The following is a 24,705-nucleotide window of genomic DNA, read 5'->3' on the forward strand; positions in this document are numbered from 1 at the left end:
CTCCTGAATCCAGGGCCGGTGCTTTACCCACTGTGCCACCTAGCTGCCCTGTTATTATTATATATCAGACTAGACTATAATAATCTTTTTGGATTATCATCCACTTGTTCCCTCCTAGTTTCATGTTATATACAAATGTGATAAGCATACTATATATGTCTTCATTTAAAATTATATTTATTAAATTGTATTATAGATTTAGATGTACAGAAAATATTAATTTCCACTTTTTTTTTTGGTGAGGCAATGAGGATTAAGTGACTTGCCCAGGATCACATAGCTACTAAGTGTCAAGTGTCTGAGGCCAGATTTGAACTCAGGTCCTTCTGAATCCAGGGCCAGTGCTTTATCCACAATTTCCGCATTTTTTTATGAACCGTGTCATAGATACTTTCCCCCAAATTCCTTAATTCTATGTATTGGGGATAATGCTAAAAAAGGACACAGTTGGAACATCTACATGTCACAAGAGAGCTGTACAAGTTTTAGGAATATGGACTTTGCCCAAAATACTCAAGTTGATTTGTTGAGGACAGGAAATATTAAATAGGAGGAAAGAGCATAAGAAAGGTGACCCATACTCCTCAACCCTAATTAATATAACTAACAAGGTACTCTATGCTCTGATACCTATTAATTAATTCTGCCTGGCTAATTTATTTCAACTAGTTAATTTATATTCATTGGCACACTGAGTATGAGTACTTGCAAGCAAAAGTATTAGAAATCATTCCCAACCGTTCAGGTTAACCTCTAGAACTCTGAGGGGAGAAGGAGTTGGCCTTCTAGGGACCCAACCTGACTGTGTAAGTAGGAGTTGGAGGATAAACCCCAGAGGGTGGGTTACAATCGTAAATATCTTCAAAATTACATCAATACCCAGTCTGCTCTGTATATGCAGGAAATACTCATGTAAGCAGAAATGTTGACAAACATTTTAATGGGGAAAAATGTGGGCCATAACTTTAATACAACTAGTCATTTCAATGTTTTGCCCAGGATTCAATCAGTCATTAAGTTTCCTAAGGTATACTTGTCACATCAAGTAAGCATTGCTTTAAGAGAAGAGGCGGTACTACAAAGAACAAAAGGATAGAGAGTTGCTGCATTCGAAGTTAAAATACCTGACTTCAGATACTACCTCTGCTACTTACTATCCATTAGCTTGTGGAAGCTGCTTAACGTATCTGAGCGTTTCCTTATCTGTAAAATGAGGGGGTTGGCCTGGATGGCCTCTAAAGTCCCCTCCAGCTCTAAATTTATGACCCTCTGAATTAAGGAAGGGTTATTTAGTTGAATATTGATGAGATAAAACAATAACTTTGTAGTGTATCTTGTTGAGGTTCTTATGCCCACTTCAATTAACTAACACTTATTAGCCACAACTAAGTTAAAAATATGTTCATTATTTTTGGCAGTGAACTAGGGAATTAGGCAAGTGTTAATTTAGCAATGGATTTGAAGGCATTGCCCTTAATATTTTCACTACTAAGAGAAATTTTTTTTGGGGGGGAGGTGCTTAGCTTCCTTTATTTTGACTTGGTTATGAATGGGGTTTCTGGAAGACTGAATTCCTGTGCAATAATATATCCCACATGTGCTTTATTTTTGTTTTAATGTGTAATATTCCATTGGCTTATGTTGATACTTTCCACAGTGTCTTAGTGATAATCCTTTTGGATTATTCTATTTTTATTGGATAATACTATCCCATGATATTCTGAGTATTTTTAATCACTGTTTTTATTTCTTTAGTTTATGCAGTATTTGCTTTTACCAGTGTAGTGAACCTTATTATAGGACTTGAACAAGATGGTATAATTGATGGATTCATGACATATTACTTGAAAGAGGTAAGTAACCCTTTTATGTTTGTTAAATTTAAATCTTTTCCCTGGTATACTAAAAAATAATGTGATCAGAAACACATCACAAATATCCTACCACAAATAAGTGAACATGCAATAATATATTTAGGTGACTTCCACAGGCAGTTTCTACATGAGGCAAAATCAAAGAGTTGGATTGGAAAACCGTAGTAATTCTTTTCATATTCAATTCCTAACACTCCCACATCACTCTTCCCAATATCACTAAATGCTTCATTGTAATTATGTTAGTTTTATGTATTTATTCAATGTCTATTTGTCTCTTTAATCATTAAAAACTCATCTATCTATATACTTCATTTTCTTAGCTTAATCTAGCTTCATTTTACATAGCACCTATTACATTGTCTAATAGTGCTTAAGGAATGCTTATAGAAAGTTCTTAAAGAAATGCTTATAAATGCCTGATTATGATGATGGACACCTGGAAGAGGTCACCAAGTAAAGCTCCCTGTCAGACCTACATGTACTACACATACAGGTGGAAGCTTACACTACCCAAAACAACCTCCTAATTTTTAGAGTTCTTAGGTGATTCAGGAGAAGGAAAGTGTGCAGGACAACATAGAACCAAACCCGAGAAGACCTCCAGAAAATTCTAGTGCCTACTGGAGATGTTTCCCTAGCTGTTTCCACCATCCTTCCTTGTTCATTTTTCTTTGAATTGTCTTTCCAAGCTCTACTGCCTTCTGTTCATTCTCCCACTATTAGTTGCTAGTAATTATCGTTCCAGTTCCATTTTATACCAGGCAGTATCATTAGATTTTACAAGAGGGGCATTTACTTCAAAGCTAGAGGAAATACAAATAAAAATATTCCTCAACTCCTGGTTAATAGTATCTCAACTCTCCTTATTCTCTAGGGAGTATGGGCTCAGACTTAGATGCAATTTTCTACATAGCAACTGGTCCCAAAAGTTCACATCCAGATGAGGCATAGCCAGTGAATGATTCCTAGTTTTCCCATGGTTTGGGTCCAAAAGAGGCAGTCCTAGGCCCCCAGTGCATGATATGCCTGGCTGAAAACCTAGTCATTACTTGGGGCCTTGTGGCTTGCTCTCCTGACGTTTTATAGCTCAAAAGTCATAGCTATCTCCAAAACTTCAACAGCAGTGAAGAATGGACACAACAGACACAACAACAGAAACAATAACAGAGTTTGTGCATTCTGGGGCCACATCATGTGGCCTGAATGGGGAGAAACAAAAACCCTGAGGCTTCCTCTCCAGATAAAGTCTTATTTTTGTCTCCTCATTTGAACATGCAAGGTACGGAGAAAGCCAACCGAAGTCAAAGCCTTGGCTAATAGGGTGCCATTGAATGCATCCCAGTTTTGGGGAAGCAGCCAAATAAAAAAAAGAACTTCATCATGTAGCTAGCAGACTAGAACCAGGTACAGAATGTCTGAAAATGCCTACAGAATGGGGATCTGGGCTGTCCATTACCCATCATTATGCCTTATTAGAAGCAGGCTCCGAAGCCAGTCCCACTAAGATACTGGAGTTTAGGAACTAGACTTTTGTCTTTGCTGGCCCCTGTGTATATAGGAGGGTGTAATAAATGCTTGTTGAATGGAACTGAATCTCCATAGACTGGAATGATTATCCTCTACTTCCTTTCCTCTCACTCTCTTGTCAGTTCTTCAAGGGGTAGATTCTGACCTCATTATTCAACTGAAACTGCTTTCTCCAGTTACTTGTGATCTCTTGGTTGCCAAAGTGAATGGCTTTTTCTCAACCTCCTTAACATCTCTGCATTCCTGACCATCTTGTTCATCTGGATAAACTGTCCTCGTCTAGGGGTTTGTGCCACTGCTGTCTTCTGATCTTTATCTATTTGACTTGCCTCTTCTCAGTCTCCTTTGCCTAGTAACCATGGATATCCCCCATGTCTTTTTGCTCTGTGCTTTCATACTTGATGATCTCATCAGTTACCATGGGTTCACTTATTATCCCTATGCAGAGAATTCCCAGATCCACTCTTCATTTTCCATCAGCTGCTCTGCTTGGTTGTCATGGAGATTAATCTAGCTTTGATACTCAACACCTTCTCTGCACCCCCAGCTGCCTGTCTCCTCTGGTTGGAGGACAAAGCAATAAACTCCTTTGTAAAGGGCCTAGAACTTTCCATCTAAACTCTTCATTTTCCACTAGCTGCATTATTTGGTTTTTACTCCACTGACATCATGCCTTTGGGGTCCCTTGCCCCCCTTTTTGGCTTCCCTTTGTATATTGTCTTCCTCCATTAAATTGTAAGCTCCTTGAAGGCAGGGACTGTCTTTATTTTTCTCTTAAATATTCTCATCTCTCAACACAGGACCTGGCACACAATAGGCATTTAATAAATGTTTTTTGACTGTTAACTCTCTATATATCTAGCCCTAGTCTGTCTTTTGCACTAGAGTCACACATCACCCACTGCCTGTTAGATATTTCCAACTGAATGTCCCACAGGTATTTAAACCCAACATGTCCAAAATAGAGCTTATTATCTTTCCCCACCAGAACCTTTCCTCTTCAGAACTTTCTTATTACTGTTGAAGGAACCACTATCTTTGAAGTCAACCTGACCAACAAATTCAGTGTCATCCTTGACTTCTTATCACTTCAACATGCACAATTTGTTGCCAAATCTTGTTTATATTTTTGCAACATCTTACCTATAGATACTCCTCTCCATTAGTAAAACAGTACTAATTCAGGCATTCGTTGCTTTACACATGCACAACTGCAATAACCTATAACTAGTCTCCTGCTTCAAGTCTCTCTCCATTCCAGTCCATACCACCTTCTGAGGTGAGTTTCCTAAAGTGTAGGCCTGATGACATTGACCCTCTGCTCAATGAACTTCTGGGCTTCCTATTACCTCTAACCCAAATATAAAGTCCTTTGTTTGCTGGAAGACATGTATGAACTGATGAAAAATGAAGTGAGCAGAATCATGAGAAATTTATATGATAAAAAACCAATATTGTAAAGACAAACAAACTTTGGAAAACTATGACCAATACAACTTAAGCACGATTTCAGAGGACTTATTAGGAAGCTGGTTCCCACTTCCAGATAAAGAGGTGAAGGAGATTGGCACCTTTGAGAGACCCTCGTGAGTGCTTCCATGTCCCATCCAGGTTTCACAGTCAGCTTAGTATCAGTGCTCTAAGGATCAAGGAGCAGCCTTTGGGAGTGACCTGTTGGACTAAGACCAGTGGAAGCTGAGATGAAGACTTATCTTGAGAGTCATTCCACATATGGACAAGGACTCATCTGAAAGCCATATTACATCTGGATGTGACTTGGTGGAACCAATGCTATATGGGAACTGTGCCAATTTTTGAACCTACTCTCTGAGACTGAGGTAGTGTCAGGGAGAGTAAGTATGTCCCTTCCCCCTACCCCCAAAGCTTTTTTTGAGAAATGTAAATATGTTGTTCTTGCTAATATCTGAGGTAAAAATATCACTTTGTAAAAGCATAAAAATCCTGTTTGGCATTTAAAGCTCTTCATAGCCTGGACCTTTCCTACCTATCCAGTCCTCCTACCCACGATTCTCCTCCATGTACTCTATGAGCTAGTCATTCTAGTCTATTTGAAGTTCCTGGAACATGATTCTCCATCTCCCTTGCACTGGGTTTTGCCCCCACCCCCCTGCCAGCTTATCTCCGTCCAAATCAGCTCAGATCCTTTCTTCTTTAGGTGGGCCTTTTCTGTCCCTCCGCTGCTAAATATTCTCTTTCCAGATCACCTTCATCCACTGTTACTTTCCTTGCTTGTATCTTCTTACAAGTTTTTTAAGATCTAAGTTGTTTACAAGTTCCTGTATATCCATAGAAATCTCTTTGGATAATTTAGTTATTTTTGTCCTCATCAAAATTGTTTCTATTTTTCATTATTTCATTCTTGAGAGCTTTCTATCAATTTGGGGCTTATTTACCCCATTGAATTTTAGTGTAGAGTCTACCTATGCTTTCTTTCTCCAAACCCTTTTGAAGCATCCTTTCCCAGAATCTAGAGCATTTGTCATTCTATTCCTAGACTATCCCTAGTTTTCCTCTCCTCTATCACAAGATCTAGAAGGAATGATTATTTCCCCCCAGGTTCCCATCATTTTTCACCCCCCAGCAACCAATTCCTCTCTGTTAATGAGAATCAAATCCTGCATAGAATTTCCCCTTGTTGGTTCTCTGCTTCTTAAAGGATGAAATTATTAATAAAGCAGTCAAGAATTATTAGTGACTCTGCTTTTTCTGAGTGAGCCCCAGAAGTTTCCAGATAACCTAAGTATCTTATGACCAATATATCAGCACTCTGTGCCTGACATGTGATCTATTTCCAGACTCCTCATCTCTTTTCTTTTCTGTCTGGGTGGTCTCTAGTATGCATCAAATGAAAATATCACCTATTTCTGCATCTATTGACATTTCCACAAATACTTGTCTACCATGTTTTTCCTACTTTGTTTCTTGGACTTCTTCCTATAAGTATATTTCCTAATATACAATGATACTTTGCCTCAATACCTGCTGACTCCCTTTCCCCTCTTTATACATACTACCACCATTATTTTACTTATCTTCTTTCTTTTGAATGAATATCTTTTCAGTGATATTTGCAGTTATGGGTCTTATTATATTAAGACTTAGTAATATATCTATTTCACCAAGTTTGCTTCCTCTAGGTAAGATCTCTATTCATCTAGATTGTTATCCATACTTTGTGCATTTTTATAAGCATCTAATTCCATAGTTCTATTTTGGGATTTCATTTGCTGTGAATCTCTGGGTTACTGCTGTTCTCCAGGATATGTCTATTTTTATTCTTCTGCCCACATTATAGCTACTCTCATGTTATCTGCCATGAAGGATACTATATACATGTATACATAGGCAGCTCCCTCTCTCTCCCCTTCTTTTCCAGTTGAAAGCCATTTTGATGATCTTTTCAAGAGTCGAAGCAAATACAGTCATACCACCAGTCTTTTAAAGGTATACTCTATCCCTGGCCAGGGCTCTTTTCCTATATTTTAATATGTGGTGGGGAAATCCTATCCCATTCAGAGACTCCATCTTCTGAACAAGCTGGTCAGTTGCTTCTATTTTTACAAAATGTATTTTGTTTATGAGTGCTAGCAAATGTCCCATTGATTCTAATTGGATGGTTATGGAGAGTAGCATATGCTACTGTTTTTGTTTCATGATGTTCTGTGATTGATTTTTAATGGATTTTAATGATTTTGTGTATATTGGTAGAGATGGTGGGGAATGAACTTGAATGATGTCTAGATTTCACAGAACCACTAATAAAAAAAAGGCTTAGATTCCTTTTTGGAAAGTCAGTGATTAGAAAGAAGTGTCAGCTGTGGTGACAGGGGTTACTATGGTCCTGTTATACACAAAAACCATCTCTTTAAGCTGCAAACAGATTGACTTAACTGGCATTTCCACAATTTTTGGTTTGGCCACAATGTATTACTGTGAGACCAGGACTGCTATAACTATATTGTCTCTATTGATCATCATGGAAACTAGGATTAATATGTGTAATATAAACATATTAACAAAGCAACAGTTCTGTAGTCTAGTATTAGATAAGTCCATGACAGAATCCAGTTCTAGTCACTTAAAAGTAAGTTGTTAAATTTTTGGCCAGGAGAAAAGGGGGAGAAGAGAGAGATGAAAGAGAGTTAGAGATAGAGAGTTTTTATGTGGTTGACCATATTTCCTATATACATCCCCAAATTGTGTTACAATAAATGTTACTAGAAATGTTGCTAAGAGAAATTCGTTTTGTTTGTTTGTTTTTAGTGAGGCAATTGGGGTTAAGTGACTTGCCCAGGGTCACACAGCTAGTGAGTGTTAAGTGTCTGAGGCTGGATTTGAACTCAGGTACTCCTGACTCCAGGGCCGGTGCTCTATCCACTGCGCCACCTAGCTGCCCCTCTAAGAGAAATTCTTAATCCTGTAGTAAATGTATGTAAAGCCTAGCACATGATTAGTTAACAATAGAATTTTAACTTGCTGATTGTACATGATGATGAACTACATATCAAAGTTGAATTCAGATGTGCAATTGACTTTTTTTTCCCATCTTGTTTAGGGTGAACCATATCTGAACACTGCCTATGGGCACGCAATCTGTTATTGGGATGGCTCTGCCCATTATATGATGTATCTTGTTATGGTGGCAGCAATAGCATGGGAGTAAGTCTGTTCATATGCGTGTTTATACTGTTATTCTGACTTTGGTATTTGTCATCTGCAAAGGAAAGAAATATACATACGTTTGCTTATAATAACAGCCAATATTTGTATAGTGCCTTAAGGCTTGCAAAGGATTTTACAAATGTCATTTCATTTATCCTTGCAATAACCTTGGGAGATAAGTGCTATTCTTTTTTTTTTTTTTTTAGTGAGGCAGTTGGGGTCAAGTGACTTGCCCAGGGTCACATAGCTAGTAAGTGTTAAGTGTCTGAGGCCGGATTTGAACTCAGGTATTCCTGACTCCAGGGCTGGTGCTTTATCCACTGCGCCACCTAGCTGCCCCGATAAGTGCTATTCTTAACCCCATTTTACAGATGATGAAACTAAAGCAAACAGAAGCTAACTGACTTGCCCAAGGTCACCTGGTGAACTGATATCTTCCATTGTGCCACTTAGCTGACCTTGCTTAAACAAATGGAATATAAAAAGTATGTGCACAGAATTAGATTTTACAAGTCAGGATCTCATTCCTTTTTTCCTCTGTTCATTCTTTGTTTTTGTTTTTTTAAATAATAACCATTTTTATTTAAATTTTTGAGTTCCAGATTTTATCACTCCTTCCCTCCCTGCCGTCCCCCTCCCTCTCCTCCTCCCCAAGGCAGTAAGCAATCAGATATAGGTTATACATGTGCAATTATGGTCATTCTTTCAAGAGAAAGCCAAGCCTTATTCATTTTTACTTTCATACAGATCGGGGCTTTTATCAGTGGAGGGTGCTTTAGGTGTGAAAACTCCTGCCATTGACACAATTCAGCAACTCCACCACACCCTCTAATCCTACATTGTGGGCTTGAGGCTCTGAGAATTTAAATTATTTGACCAATTCAGTCACAAAGGTCATGTGTGACAGGGGAGAATTTGAGCCCAGGTCAGCCTGACTTTCAGACCAGCCCTCAATCTATTCCACTCTGCTGGCTCTTCTGTTTTGTGATTTGCAAATAAAATCATTTTGATGATATAAATAAAACTTCTTTCTTTTCTTCTGCTTTATTTTATCATTCTAAAGGGGCAGCAAGACCCCACCATTGTATGCTGTGGACTGAAACGGAATCTCAGCAGTAATGTTCCATTATGTTTGATTTACCGCATTGAACAGAGCAGGCCTCAGTTTATGTAATTTACTAACCAGAATTAGAATGGAAGACATTAATAATGCTCAGAGGTTTCTTATCAGTAGCTTTCTAGGACTGGTGGATTAAATGATGCATTTCTGTTGCAGGGAAAATTACAGATCGATTGGCTTGTACTGGGTAGGCTCTATTATTATGAGTATTGTTGTCTTTCTTCCTGGAAACATTGTGGGTAAGGAACATCATCATAAGTTTCACTTCCCTTGTTTTTGAAAATGCAAATTATTTTGTAGTTCTTACTGTAGTAGTAGAATTAAATGGATCTCATTTTACAGCCAAATTATCCTACAAAGTCCCCTTTCTTTCTTTCATAATTTCTTCCTTAAAACTACCATTGAACAATTTTTAAAGATGTCAGATAGCGGATCTGCTACTAATAATTTTCTGATTATTTAGAGGGTATGTAATTCCTTTTCCATATGTTCCCAAAACAGTAAGGTTAAAACTGTTAATTCTCCACATTTTGAGCTTAATAAAGTGTTGTCAATTTATGTTAATAAAACATTTTTCATGATTCTTTATTTTGTATTGTATCCAACATCTGTTAGAACTCAGTGGATATTTCAGTCACTCAAAGCTTTTTTTTTTAAATGAAAGTGCCATTTGCTATTTTTGCAAATCAGGGTCTTAATATTACTTTTGCTATAGTAAAAAGTTAGGTAGAACTTGTGGGAGTGTTTACATGCTTTCAAATAGCTTAAATAACATACAATAGGGGAGTATGTTTTTAATGCATCTGTCATCCTTTCTCTTTCTCTGTCTCAATTTTTTAAAACAGGAAAGTATGGAACAAGAATTTGTCCTGCCATTTTCTTAAGCCTGCCATACATTTGTCTTCCCATATGGGCTGGTTTCAGGATCTACAGACAGCCTGTAGAAACATACAGCTACCCTTCAAAGGTGATCATTTCACATTTAAATAACTCACTCTTAATTCATGGGTCTCAACTACATGGGGCAGGAAATCAGATTAGGCTATTTTGGATCAAAACATTTTTTCAGTTGTGTGCTTAATCACTGTTGATGAATTGTGTGATTTGTGGTTTATGAGAGTTGTTAAGATGACCAAGACATTAAGACTATATCTGATTTATATGGCTCATTTTGACTTGGACATAGTCTTTGATTAATCATGCACATGGAATTGTATTTGTTCTTAATGTTTACCACCTTTTTGCATTTAATATAGGAGGGACTATTTTGGTTTGCTTAGTCTTATGAAAGAAAGTTCTGAATCTTCATTTATTCCCCCAAGGTCTGGCTAAATTCTTTTGCTTTTCGTCGATTTGCTCTTGTTTAGGCTAGTGTTTACCTAGGTGCACACATCACTGCCTCCTCAAGGTATAAGCAGCATCCACAATTTCTGATTAAGTGGGCTCCCCTAAGGTACTCCTGGGTGTAATAATTGCACTAATCCAGGCTATTAGTTGGTTATATTGTGCATTATCTATAATGAATTAAAGGGTTATTTGAATGAGTTGAAACACAATGCAACCTTTTATCTGGATTCATAGGGATCAGTATCAAAGATATGTGAACATCAGATAATCTAGAATCTCAAGATCTTTCTTTCTCCTCAAGAGAGGACAGGGAAAGGTCTGATTCAAGAGGATCACATCACTTTCCCCATAATTAGATGAAATGAAATCTTTCCAGCATGAATATCATTGCAAGTTGTTGTGATGGAGGAACGTGAGAGTTGCTGACTTGCAAAGCAGAATGGTCAGGGTAAACTAGAGTGCCTCAGAGGTAGTGGATTCTAAATCAAAAGAGCTAATAACAATATCCTTTCCAAGTAAAAGTGGTTAAGATTGACCTTTCAGGCATCTTATGATCTCCATTGCAAAGCAAATTACATTCTTTTCTAAAAATCTTCCCTTTAATTTCCTACTGCAGATATAGGTCTAGTTTTTTTTTTTAATGAAGGCATAAAACATAAATCCACCACTTATTTATTTATTTATTTTGGCGGGAGGTGGGGGGGGGTGGAGAGTCAATCAGGGTTAAGTGACTTGCCCAGGGTCACACAGCTAGTAAGTGTCTGAGGCCACATCTGAACTCAAGTCCTTTTGACTCCAGTGCCAGTGCTCTATCTACTGCACCAACTAGCTGCCCCAAAATATACATTTATTTTTTAAAAAAGACTACCAGGGAGATGATTGTTTACTTTGTAAAAGAATTAGCAATGGGAAATTCTTAAAATGTAATTATAGCAGTACAGTTTGTACAGAATCCTTAAGAGTATGGGTATACATATATACATGCATACACAGACATAGATAAGTACACATGCAAATCTATTGATAGATATTGATTCCTGTGGGAACTCGAAACTTTAAATAGAAATTTTTATTATTTAAAAAAAAACAAACTACTGTGTAAAAGTTGGTTGGTAGATACATTGGGAACCGTGTAAAATGGTTTTAAGCTGGAAGGAACCTTTCAGCCCAGCTTTCTTATTTTACAACAAAAAAGATGAAGTAACTTGTTCAAATTCACAGCTAGTTTGTAGCTTACCTGATTTTTAAAAATCTTTTTTGGAGGTCCTTTCAACAAAGACAAGATAGCAGACTTGTTCTCTTCTTTGGCTCTTTTGAAGCCTGTCTTTTAATTACATGCTGTATTTTAGGTTGTTCAAGAAATCCAGAAGAAGGGATTGATAAGAAGACCATTTGATTTGATCTTTGTTATGTATCTCATCTTAGCAACAGGATTTTGCATATTTAGAGGTTTGGTAAGCACGAATGATCTCAATAAGATACTAACCCCAAATTTTAATATTTATGTCTTAAAATAAAAAATGAGAACATTTTCACTATAATTTTATACATATAAAAATATACCTCTTATTGGAACTGTGGGACTTGTTTAAGGCCCACCATCTACTGAAAGATGTTTTTGTTGTGGGAGTAAGTTGAATAAGGAAGAGGATGTTGTTTGAAGGGCACCAGGCAAGCCCATTACCCTAAACAGAATCCTGATTTCTTTTTATTACCCCAAATTAAGAGATTAATTTTTAAAATCTTTTTTCTATGGTTTAGTTTTTATTTCTTAATGATTAACAACTCTGCAGTCTAGACAGACCTGTGTAAGGAAAAGGAAAAGGAAAAGGAAAAGGAAAAGGAAAAGGAAAAGGAAAAGGAAAATAAAACTCAAAGAGAATGAATTGCAGCATGTTAGAGAACAAGGATTTTAGGGTATGAGAGCAGACTAGGAGTGGGGGGAAAGGGAGGTTTTTCTTAGCTATAGAAAGAAGAGTTTGGTGATTAAGACTTCAAAAACAAAAACAAAAACAAAGAACTTATGAGAGTTGTCCATAGTCAGCAATGATGATCTTTTTGCTGGTCTTGCCAGCCTGGTATCTGAAGTACTCCATGGCTTCCACAATGTTCATGCTTTCTTTCAGCTGGCCAAAGACCACATGCTTGACATCCATTCAATTTTGACCATACAGATGGAAAACTGGGAGCTATTTGTTTTAGGTTCATCATTTGCTATGGCAAGATGTCAGGACCGGTGTAGTTTAGGATGAAGGTCTCAGCAAATTTCTCCTCATAGATGTTCTACTAGTGCCATTATGGTGGGTGAGGGTTACAAACTGGCACATAAACTGAAGAATGATTGTATGAAAGCCAAATCCCTTGTAACCAAATTCCTTCTCTCCAGTAATCTGAGCATAGGGGTTTTCTGCTGTCTTTGGAACCTCGTCAACAAATAGCTCAAAGGTTATGTAGCCCAAGAGTGTGCTATTGACAGCAAAGTTGAAGTACAAGATGAGGTTAGCCATAGCTTTAGATAGCTGGGCTTCAGGCAATGGGAGCAGCTGCTTTTGTTGTTCTTTATAGAAGATTTTCTTTTTTCATTCCTTGCTATTGAGCATCTATGAGTTCCAAATTATGACCTAAACACAATAAATTTAGCTTAATCAGCAGTACTTCTACTAGTGAGACAGAATTTTGTTTTTAATAATAAAATCATTTCTGCCTGTAGATTGCTTTGGATTGCCCTGCTGAGCTCTGCCGTCTATACATACAGTTTCAAGAACCCTACATAAGAGATCCTGCTGCTTATCCCAAACTTCAGGTGATGTAGTTATGAAACTTAAAAGAGGTATTCCTGTAATTTTCAGTTTAAAAATGGTAAAATGTTGTTGTATAGTAGGAACATGTAATAGTGTTCAATGTGTGAATTCTGTACTTTTAAAATCAGGATGGATCAAGTATCTGTCTCTCCAGATGAGGAGGGCAGTGTTTTTTCATGCTGCTATGTGAGTAGTAATAGAGTTGTGTTTATGTTTTAATACAGATGCTGGCATATATGTTTTATTCGGTTCCATTCTTTGTGATTGCACTGTACGGCCTTACGGTTCCTGGATGTTCTTGGATGCCTGACATAACACTCATTCATGCTGGAGGACTAGCCCAGGTATTAACAATATTCACTCAAAGAAAACATTTTCTAATGTTCTAGTTCTTAATGTCGAATGGATAAAAATTATATCATAAGGTCAGTGTCTTCTTTTGAGTTGTTGAATTTTTTTCAGTTGTGTCCAACTCTTCATGACCCCATTTGAGATTTTCTTGGCAAAGATACTGTACTGGTTTGCCATTTCCTTCTCTAGCTCATTTTACACATGAAGAAATTGAGGCTAACAGGGTTAAGTGATTTGCCCAAGGTCACATAGTTAGTAAGTGAGACCAGATTTGAACTCTTGAATAAGATTCTTCCTGATTCCAGGCCTAACACTCTATCCACTGCAATATAACTGCTTTCTTAACTAGTGTGAAAAAGACCCTTTTTCTACTTTTCACCAGAGAAGAATTTCTTACTCCCATATCCGATTTCTTAGGAAATTCTTCCTGTGACTTAAAGCTGTAGATAATTTTGGCTCAGATTATTGGTCTTATTCTTTCTCATTTAAATGTAGAGCAATACGTGGGAGGTTGGGTTTTTTACCCCTTTATGATGCTATGTTTTTATTATATTTTGAAGCCTTGGTAGTAAAACTATAGAGATCCACCAGTGACTGCAAAAATAGCCCAAGTTAGAGAAGCACATAATTTATAATTATACTAATGATTTTAGACCTCTGGTTATGTTAGAAAAAAGGTGTGGCTTTTGTGATGGGTATTCTGCTGTAGGATGATCATTTTCACACTGTCCCAGGCTTACTTATACTTTCCCCACACTGTATTAACATTTCTCATTATTTACAGTTTACAACTACATATCTCTTCTCCACTGGATACAAAGTCCATTATAATGAACCCCTTCTACTTATGGGCAAAACCAAACCAGTGGTCCTTAAATTAAACAAATAGATCTCTTCTGCACTTTACAATAAATAGGCATATTAGCATATGAATGATTAAAAAAACTAAGAATGGTTCAGAAACAGCAAAAACAAAACTGGTCTTTTCCACCAGTAGGTAACTGATTTATGTGTTAATTTTGTTCTTTAATTTTCCTCTTTTTTGCTCAAGCAAACATAAGAAGCAGGTTCAGCTAAAAGTTATATGAATTTACTACAGTAGCAATGATGGCAATAAAAGGTATCCTGGAATTCGCAGGGTTATTGAATCCAAAAAAAAGATATTTTTAGAGCAGCAAGCAAAATTCTTAATATCTAAGCCATGCCTTGATTGTACGAGTTGAGACACGAGTCACAAATGCTAAAAGAGTTAAAGAAGATTCCAATGTCCTCTATCACTTCAGCACTCTTGCTGCTTGATTTAATAGTTTCCAAAGGTGCTTAGCTTACAACTTCAGGAGAGCTCAAGCACTATCCTGGTTTTAGGCATTAAGCTAATCAGAAATTAAGCCATAAAAGATTAAACCATTTGTGCCTATATTTGTGAAAAGGTAATACCATGCCACCTAACTTTAAAAGTCTTTATGATGAATTTTGGCCAAGTTGAGTCATATTTTTTCACCAAGAACTGTTATTTTTATCATAATTTTATTATACTTGTCAATAAGGCACTTTATAGTAAGTAGAACCAAATGAAAATTGAACTGTATCATTATCACTTCAAATTAACTTTTGATGTTTGATCAAATACATGCATAGTTTTTTAGGTCGTTGTAATCAGTGTGTGGTTTTAGTTTTTTAAAAAATAGTATTAATGAATTTAATCCCAGAACATTAATTAGGGCTTCTGTAACCAGCAGTGTTATGTATTTGCAACTTGCCAGCTAATTCTCAGCTCTATCAGAAGGTTTCATCTGCATAAATGCCAAAAGCATTTTCTTGAAGGCCATACATAGTCTGTGTTTTGAGAACTTCTGGTATTTATTATAAATCTGTTTACAAGGGCTCAGGGACAGGCTTTCCTCTTACTTTATCTCAGATAGGTTTTTTAGACTTTTTTTTAAAATCACATCAGAAATACTACTAGTATTAAGACAAACTTAATAAATTGTATTTCTAGCTGATGTGGTAATTTACAACTGTCAAAAACCTTCCAAAATAACCATAGGAGACTGTTGGATTTCGTTAGTTTTTTGGATTTCTTGAGGGCTTAGAAGCATCTAAGGAAGTGAATTTGGGGTGAATCCCCACTATAGGTGTTTCTGAGCAACCAGGATTTGAATGCTGGGGACATTCCACTACCTGAAGCTTTCTCCCCACTGTGATGTCTTCTTAGAGTTGCAAAAATACACTATTTTTGTAAATTGGTATGTAACATTAAAAGAAACTTTTATTAACTTCCTCTGTGGGGAACAATTTTTAATTGGGGAGTGTTAGCTAAGCGGCTTGCCGCAATATTGGGGCAAGGAAGGAGACCCACAGCCTCCCTCAAAACAGAACAGGATTTATTTTAACAAGAATGAACTTAAAAAAAAACACACACACACACAAACAGGATCAGTAGGATCAAGGGAAAGGAAATAAAACGGGGAAAGGGAAATTATACAATCTGTAAAGATACCACCGCCCAGGAATCAGCTGAGAATACACAGCAGAACTCCTGTCTGTCTATCCAGTGTCCAGCTTGAATGCCCAATTCTCCTCCCCCAATCCCAGAAAAAACACACACAGCCCCAGCCAATGGGATGGCCGCTCTGACAGTCACATGACTGCCCTCACTAGGCTTCCAATCATTATAATTTTGCCTGGCCCGTGTAGGCGTTGGGGTGTGGCGATGATGTGAGGTGCCAGCGCCATGGCAACGGCTACAACCAGTGGGTGGAGCACCGTGCCGGTTTTCGGAGCCCCAGGCCAGTGCACGCAAATAACAATTCTTTACACCTCTCTCCAACTCCATTCTATGCTTTTGTTCTAGTGTGTCTAAAAATACAGAATTATTCATAAAAAACCCAAGCAAAACAAAAAACCTCTCAGAAGCAAAATATTTGGCCGTAAGTGTTAAAGCAAAGAGTTGTGTTTTCTCTAGACAGTTAAAGAGGATAACAATGGATGCTTTTGTAACAGAGAGATGATGGCACTATAGGTCACACATTCAAATGATATCATTATATGTCAGAGTGAGCTATGATAAAAAGTAGAAATAGAAATAACCCTGTATTTTGGGGGGCATATCATTGAATCTTTAAATGAAAGGGATCTTATAGGTCATATATTCCAACCTCCTGCTCAATGCAAAAGAATTCTTTTTAGGAAGTCCCTGACAGGGAGTCATTGTGCACATTCCTCATGCTGGGGAATTCACTACTTTACATGGTATATTCATTCTATTACTGGACTGGTTTTAAAAATTATTTGCTATGAAAATTACAAGACAGAACCTTTAAACTAAATTAAAACAACCCCATACTTTTTCAAGTTAAAGTAGGCTTGAAAGGCTCTTAATTTACTTTTAAGTATTAAATATACAAGGAGAAACTGCAAAGAACAGATTCATGAGTATGGTTGGAATGTTGAGTTCTCAACATGTGTTTTTCTTTCTCCTTGGCAAATAGTTATAATTATTTTTAAAAATAATTCCTTATATCAGGAAAATGTTCCTTTCCTGAAGGCAAACAAGGTGAACAAGGGAAGGAGTTTTTTGTTTTGTTTTGTTTTGATTAAGTACAAGGAAGAGAATAATAGGCATTTTGATACAAAAGGGATAAAAAAAAATCTCTTTACCAAAGAGATTTTTTCCCAATATCTCTGCCAGACCTTACTGAAGTCAATGTTGTAAAGTCAGTTAAGTTTATCTTTGGCTCCCCATTCTCCCTTTTTGGGACAATTATCCACTACCTTTGACGCATTCTTTCCCTTCTGATTCTGCTTTCTCCCCACCCGAGAGCACAGAGCACTGCTCTACACTTTCGTCATCAAAACCTGTTTTCAGTAAAGGATCTAATCAATGCATTCTTATTTAGTATAAAGTTTTCATGTTTTGCTTCTCCCAAAGGTATTTGAATTTTAACTGAGGACAATAGAGGGAATTGCTAATTATGGAATTTCTAGCATCAACAAGTCACTGTTTTAGCAGGGGTACTTTCCCAGTGCCCTGAAATCATACCACATTAACAACTGACTGCTACACCAGTGTGTTAGTTGTTTTTGTCCATTTTCCCTCCAGCTGTTTGGTAAATGAGCTGGTTAGAGGACATTATTAATATATTTGTTGAATGCTTTCAGACAGCTTTATATCCTCTCATTTATTTTAGCTTCCTCAGTGTTGCTATGGTGTGTCAAAAATTAGTCCAACAGCAGCTCTGACAAACATTTATTCAGTGCCTCCTTTAACCAAGGGGACATACTAGACAAATCAATTCAGGTACACTGTACGATAGCTCAGTCTTACAGAATCAAATCAAAACTGTAGCATATAATCTGATTTAAAAATCTTTCTGGAGTAGTGAATAATGCTAGAAGATGTCAAACAATAAAGGCTCCTGTGGACCTGTTTCCTTCTGGCATGAGATTTAACATTAAAAAAAAAAAGCTCTAGATTGAGAAATCTGGGTTCTATTTTTGGCTTCACCAAATATTCTGAGAGTCTGATCATAATACATAATTTGTGTCTTAGTTCATTATCTATAAATTGAGGCTGCCAGCCCCTATATAATACGAAGTGCTTTTGTACAGTGTTATAGATATACAACTTCCTAATTTCAAAAATTATTAAGCTAAATGGGAGGTATTTGGGAATCTTTAGAAAGAACAATATGCTTTTATTATTTGATGGTTTCTACTTCTTGCCTCCACATTCTACATTTTTGGCTATATTAATAAGTGCTTCTTAATGCCTTTTAAAAAAAAAGTAGAAAGCATATATACTTTGGTAGTTCTGCAAACTTATTGATATGGATACTTCCTGCAAAGGTGAAGATCACAACCTAGCTGTTCCTTCTTTTCCTGTCATCCTGTAGAGGCTGAATGCACTTAACACTTCTGTTAACTGAGTACACTTAACATTTCTGGTGACCTTTAGATCTCTTAAAGTGACTAATGGGAGCATACACCCCATTCATTGGTTATCTTTTAGTCTTACTGCATGACCTGCCCAATACTTTTCGGGTCATGTCTCTGGTGATACACTTCATTGGTAAAATGTTGTAGCCTAGTTATGCCCACCATGTTCCTGTCTACTACCAATGTAATTCCTGACAATCAATTCTGCCTGTTCTGCCTTTCCTACTCCCCTCTGGGTTCAGTTCAGGCTCCATTCCGTTTCTGCCTCAGATACATGTATTGATGAACCAGATTTATGGATTGTGACGATCAATGAGCTCCATATCATACTCTGCACAGTTTGCATTCTTTATCCAACTGATTTTTCTTCTTTAAAACTCATTAGAGGGGGCAGCTAGGTGGCGCAGTGGATAGAGCACTGGCCCTGGAGTCAGGAGTACCTGAGTTCAAATCTGGCCTCAGACACTTAACACTTACTAGCTGTGTGACCCTGGGCAAGTCACTTAACCCCAATTGCCTCACTAAAAAACAAAAAAAAACCCCAAAAAACCACAAAAAAAACTCATTAGAGTGATTATGTAGCTCATGATATCCTGGGGCTTGATGCAGTCAGTGATGTTATCCCCAAACAGAAACATCTAGAGGGCCTCAACATTTAAAGGGAGTCCATACCGATTATCCTCCAAGACTGTAGCAGACACCTTTGGCGAGAATAACTCTCTGCCTTGCTCATGCATCACTTGATTTGATCTTCAAACACAGTCACCTCTGTTATATCTTTCAGGATTCTCTGAATGATTTTGACATACGCATGGGAGACACCTGGCAGTGTCACATTAACAAATAGTAAATGCAGTGTAATCTTGTATTCTCCATACCTTTAAGCCAATTTTGACAGTAAAAGATACAGTTAGTTTAGAATGTCGTGATGAAAATCTTACCTTTTGTTTCATAATGGATGGCCTTGATATGGGCATAGATAAGCATTTTATAGAGGTGGAAAAGTAGGCATGCAGGTTGGCAGTAATAGGCAAATCTCTAGTTATCAACTCTTATTGCTCATCATTTTTTTTTCTTTTTTAGTAATAATAGGGTCCAAGATATTTTCCAGGTCATTGATATCTTCTTCTTCTTTTTTTAAAGATAATTGGAGAAGCAATCACTTAATGCCTTCATAATTGTTTTGCTTCCAGCATGGACTACCCATGTATTTGTATGGACTATATCTATTTATATTTGGTTTATACAAAAATCCAGCTGCTCTTACCATCTTTGGTTTCTTTAGTGCCATTTCTCCTTTTTCATATGGCACATTGGGGGCTGTGATGTCCAAATGTGGTAGTCCCATTGCCATTGATGAAGATTTTTATCACTGTAGTATTAATTGGATTTCTACAGTGATAACTACATGAAATATCTTACCCTAGATAAGGAACAGTAAAAAATCTCTTTCACTCGTATGATATATGGAAATTTTTTTCAATGTCATGGGGATTTGGTCTACTTCATAGATGTTCAGCTATCTAAACACTGAAATAGGGATAACAGAACAAACACTACTTAAAAGTAAAGGAAGGGGGGCAGCTAGGTGGTGTAGTGGATAGAGCACCAGCCCTGGAGTCAGGAGGACCTGAATTCAAATCCGGCCTCAGACACTTAACACTTAATGGCTGTGTGACCCTGGGCAAGTCACTTAACCCCAATTGCCTCACCCCCCCCCCAAAAAAAAGGTAAAGGAAGGGGGCAGCTAGGTGGTGCAGTGGATAAAGCACCTGCCCTGGATTCAGGAGTACCTGAGTTCAAATCTGGCCTCAGACACTTGACACTCACTAGCTGTGTGACCCTCAGCAAGTCACTTAACCCCCATTGCCCCACCAAAAAAAAAAAAGTAAAGGAAGGATCAAAATAAGTGCCAATTTCATAAAAATAAACCTACTGGGGGCATTTAGGTGGCACAGTGGATAAAGTGCCGGCCCTGGATTCAGGAGGACCCGAGTTCAAATCCAGCCTCAGACACTTGACTAGCTGTGTGACCCTGGGCAAGTCACTTAATCCTCATTGCCCCACACACAAAAAAAGTAAACCTACTTAAGAATAGCTAATTTTTAGCCAGTGACTAGCTTTATTTGATCTACTATCATTCACTATCCAGAAATAAGTTGGATTTGGCAGATCACGAATATCACCATAGAAAAAGGATCATCCATTCCAATGCTTTCCTTCATTAGGTTTATCTCCACTTATTTTGTTTTATCCTGAAGTTGGAAATATAAAAAGCCCTCAAGGTTTAAATACTTAAAATTTAAAAATTAGGCCACCACTTGGGTCATTGTGGCTTAAAATATAGTATTAAAAGGTATTGGTCAGAGATGAAGTATAGCTAGGAAACTGGCAAAGAATATACTTGTTTGGAATCTTGCAAATCAGTATGAAGCAAAACAAAATTTAAACTGAAAAGGAAGAGAAACTTGCTTATGTATATCTACCAATAGTCAGAAGAATAGCAGTAGTCACCTTTTTCATTATTGGGAGCCACCTATTAGAGTAGGAAATGACAAATCACTCCAGTATCTTTACCAAGAGAACCCCAAATGGAGTCATGAAGAGTTGGACATGACTGGAAAATGACAGAACAAAACATCTATTTCATAGGAAAAAAAAATTCAAGAACGGACCAGTAATGAATTCTATACCTTCAGATATTTATGCACAAATACACCAAATATGGGTAATAAGATTTAATAGAGATCTTAAAAGGCATATTTGACCTCATAGGTATTATTGAACTTAATTATAATAAAGCAATGAAAGGGTGAATCTAACTAAAAAGAGAAAAAATCAGGTGAAAGTTTTTTTTGGCGGGGTGGAGAATATAATTTATGATATATTGAGGAAATCCAAGAATGGAAGATGGGGGAGGGGGAAAGATATGGTAGAGGACATTTAGGTGAAGATTAGTGGAGGTATAATTAACTATAGACCACCTGAACAGAAGAGGAAATAGATGAAGAACTTGGGAAAAAGATTACAAGCACGATGTAATAGTGATGGGAGACTTAAGTTATCTGGAATCTGCTGGAGCTTTCTCTCAGCCAAAAACAGAGCAACTCATCATTTTCTGACATGTTTTACTGACAGTTTCAGCCTTTTAATTATGGGGAAGTGAACTCAAAAGGGACAAATGTAGTCAAGATCTAATTCTCACCAACTGAACTGGTTGCTGGGATAGAAATGAAGAGAACGTTGAGAAGAATGACCATTCCATTTTAGAACTCGAGCTAGAGAAAGGAATTAAATGGAATAATCTTACATGTGCTCTAGATGTTATAAGAGCAGATTTTGAAGGACTGATAGAACCTTATGGCCTCATAGACTAAAATTCTATATGGGTTGTCAACCCAAGAATAGAAAAGTTCTGAGGAATGAAATTCTGATAACAAAGAGAAACAGTACCAATGAGGAAGCAAATGTGTTTTATTTTTGTTTGTAAAGATGTTTGTGGGGCAGCCACAAGCTAGGTGGCACAGTGGATAGAGCACTGGCCCTGGATTCAGGAGGAACTGAGTTCAAATCTGGCCTCAGACACTTGATACTTACTAGCTATGGGACCCTGGGCAAGTCACTTAACCCTCATTGCCCCACCCCACCCCTCCAAAAAAGATGTTTGTGGGTGCATATGAGACTCACCAACCCATGTTTATTTTATTTTATTTTTTTTATTAAAAATTTTTTTTTATTTAATTTTTTTGGGGAGTGAGGCAATTTATCCACTGCGCCACCTAGCTGCCCCCCATGCTTATTTTTTTTAAATCATGTGTATCAAAGAAGCAAGTTTAGGTAACAAAGAATGAATATAAATGTATGACATCATTTAAGAAAGGTGCAAAGGGTGCTAAGATTTAGAATGGGTTGAGGTTAGTGAGGAAAAGCTAAGGATAGACAGTTTTGTTGGGTAACCTGGGGAAAAGAGAATCAAAGAAGAGATTGCCTGCTGTTAAGTGGGGATGGGAGGAAGACAACTATCAGTGGAAAGGATGAAAAGTTGATAAATCAATCAGTTAATTCTCTTGTTTTACTTTTAGATTGGAAAGGACAGAACAAAAATGGCTAGTAGGGAGTCTATAACCTGAACCAAAAAGGGGAATAGTAGGAGAACACCTGGCTACCTTTAATGAGTTCAAGTCACATTGCCCAGGTCAACTCCATTCTCAGGTCCTGAAGAATTGGCAATGTGATTACTGAATGAGTTATAGTCATCGATGTTTGAAAAACCACAAAGATTGGAAAGTACACTGTGGCTTTGGAGAAAGGCAGATGTGCCAAATGAAAAGAATTGGGGGTGGGGAAGATGTGCAAGAAAGTGAAGTCTACAAACTAAGACCAATGAGCTTGACTTTGATTTCTGGCAGCAATTCTCAGATGGATTATATATATATGTATATATTTTTTTTGTGGGGCAATGGGGGTTAAGTGACTTGTCCAGGGTCATACAGCTATTGTCAAGTGTCTGAGGCCAGATTTGAACTCACTTACTCCTGAATCCAGGGCTGTTGCTTTATCCACTGCGCCACCTAGCTGCCCCCTCAGATGGATTATTAAAAGGAAAAGGGAAGGAAGGAAGCATAGCACTGGCAAAGTGCCAGAGACTGTATTAAGCACTTTGCAAATGCCATCTCATTTGATCCTCACAACCCTTTGAGGGAGGTACTGTCATCCCCATTTTATAATTAAGGAAACTGAGATAGACAGCAGTTAAATGACTTGTCCAGGGTCACACAGTCAGTAAGAGGTAAGAAGAGGATATTTAGTGAAGATTTAGAAAAGGTGGTGATCACAAAAAGCCAGCATGACTTTTTCAAGAACAGGCTATGCCAGCCTAGCTTCAATTATAATTATTATTATTATTTACAGAATAGCTATTCTAAGTGAATGTATATGTATAATTTATCTAGATTTTAGTAAAACATTTCACAGAATCTCTTTTGTTATGCCTGCGGCCCATAAAGGTGATTCGTGTGTTAGACCAAAGCTTCTTAAACTGTGGGTCATGACTCCATATGGGGTCATGAAAAACTTGGCAACAGTAAAAGGTTATATATGCCTATTTTATGTACTTATATACCTGGGCTCACATAAAAATTTCTTGGTCAAAAAGAGGTTTTGAGTGGAAAAAGTTTAAGATGACCTGTGCTAGACAATAGTATAGTTAGGTGACATCAGAAGTGTTTCAATGTCTGTAACTGAAAAGTAGTCAGTAATATATTTTTTCCATAGCAATGTAGACATGCCTTAGGTATCTGTGCTTGGTCGTTCGTCATTTTTATCAGTTACTTTCAGTAATGGCATGGATGGTATGCTTAGCAAATTTCCTGAGGACACAATGTTGGAAAGTATGGCTCACATACTGAATCAAAACAATCAAAATTCAGAAAGACCTCGACAGGTAGGAACAACATTGGGGGAAATCTCAAGGAAAAATAAAATGTGGGTAAACGTAAAGCCTTACAATGGGATTTAAAAGGTCAACATTACATTACAGTACAGTACAAGTACAGCACAATACAGAGAAACACAGCCAGGCAGCACTCGGTCTACAAAAGGTTAGGAATCCTTTACCCACATTCTATACACTTTAGGTGAGTTAACACTGTGATATAACTGGCAGGAATGTTGACGTGATTTTGGTCTTCCACTAAGAAAGGAATAGTGGCCAAGACAAGATAGGTGGGGGTGGCATGTTTGCATTCTAGCCAGGTAAGAACACATCTGGAGTACTGGCTTCAGTCCTGGGCACTGAAGGACATTGATAAGCTAAAAAGTATCGAGAGGAGAGTGACTGGTATTAAAAAATATATACATACATACATATATATATATACATACATATATGTATATATATGTTACATACATATATAATAGTGTATTATATGTGATGGATATCAACATAACCAGCATGTTGATAAAGGACATTGAGTTCATGTATGATAATACAAGGAAAAGTTGAAGGAACTCTAAGGCTGGTTGGTTATAGAAGACTTAGGGAGGATAGCATTATGATAAT

The 24,705-nt window shown here is 37.3% G+C and overlaps 1 protein-coding gene and 1 pseudogene across 4 annotated transcripts in view; one reads left to right on the forward strand and one right to left on the reverse strand.

Annotated features, from left to right (window-relative positions):
* Positions 1–24,705, forward strand: part of TM6SF1 (transmembrane 6 superfamily member 1) — a 42,319-nt gene that overhangs the window by 11,369 nt on the left and 6,245 nt on the right. For 2 of the 4 annotated variants that reach the window (XM_043981511.1, XM_043981512.1), the window contains 7 exons: positions 1,756–1,853; positions 7,981–8,084; positions 9,364–9,446; positions 10,053–10,174; positions 11,904–12,008; positions 13,265–13,357; positions 13,580–13,699. In XM_043981511.1, the coding sequence (XP_043837446.1) occupies positions 1,756–1,853; positions 7,981–8,084; positions 9,364–9,446; positions 10,053–10,174; positions 11,904–12,008; positions 13,265–13,357; positions 13,580–13,699 (725 nt within the window). Of the gene's footprint in view, positions 1–1,755; positions 1,854–5,223; positions 5,243–6,852; positions 6,870–7,980; positions 8,085–9,363; positions 9,447–10,052; positions 10,175–11,903; positions 12,009–13,264; positions 13,358–13,579; positions 13,700–24,705 lie in introns of those variants that run through there. The other 2 variants (XM_043981514.1, XM_043981513.1) reach the window with 2 other exon arrangements.
* Positions 12,456–13,244, reverse strand: LOC122739815 (annotated as a pseudogene).

This window comes from Dromiciops gliroides, chromosome 2 (assembly GCF_019393635.1).
Source record: "Dromiciops gliroides isolate mDroGli1 chromosome 2, mDroGli1.pri, whole genome shotgun sequence".
NCBI lineage: Eukaryota > Metazoa > Chordata > Mammalia > Microbiotheria > Microbiotheriidae > Dromiciops > Dromiciops gliroides.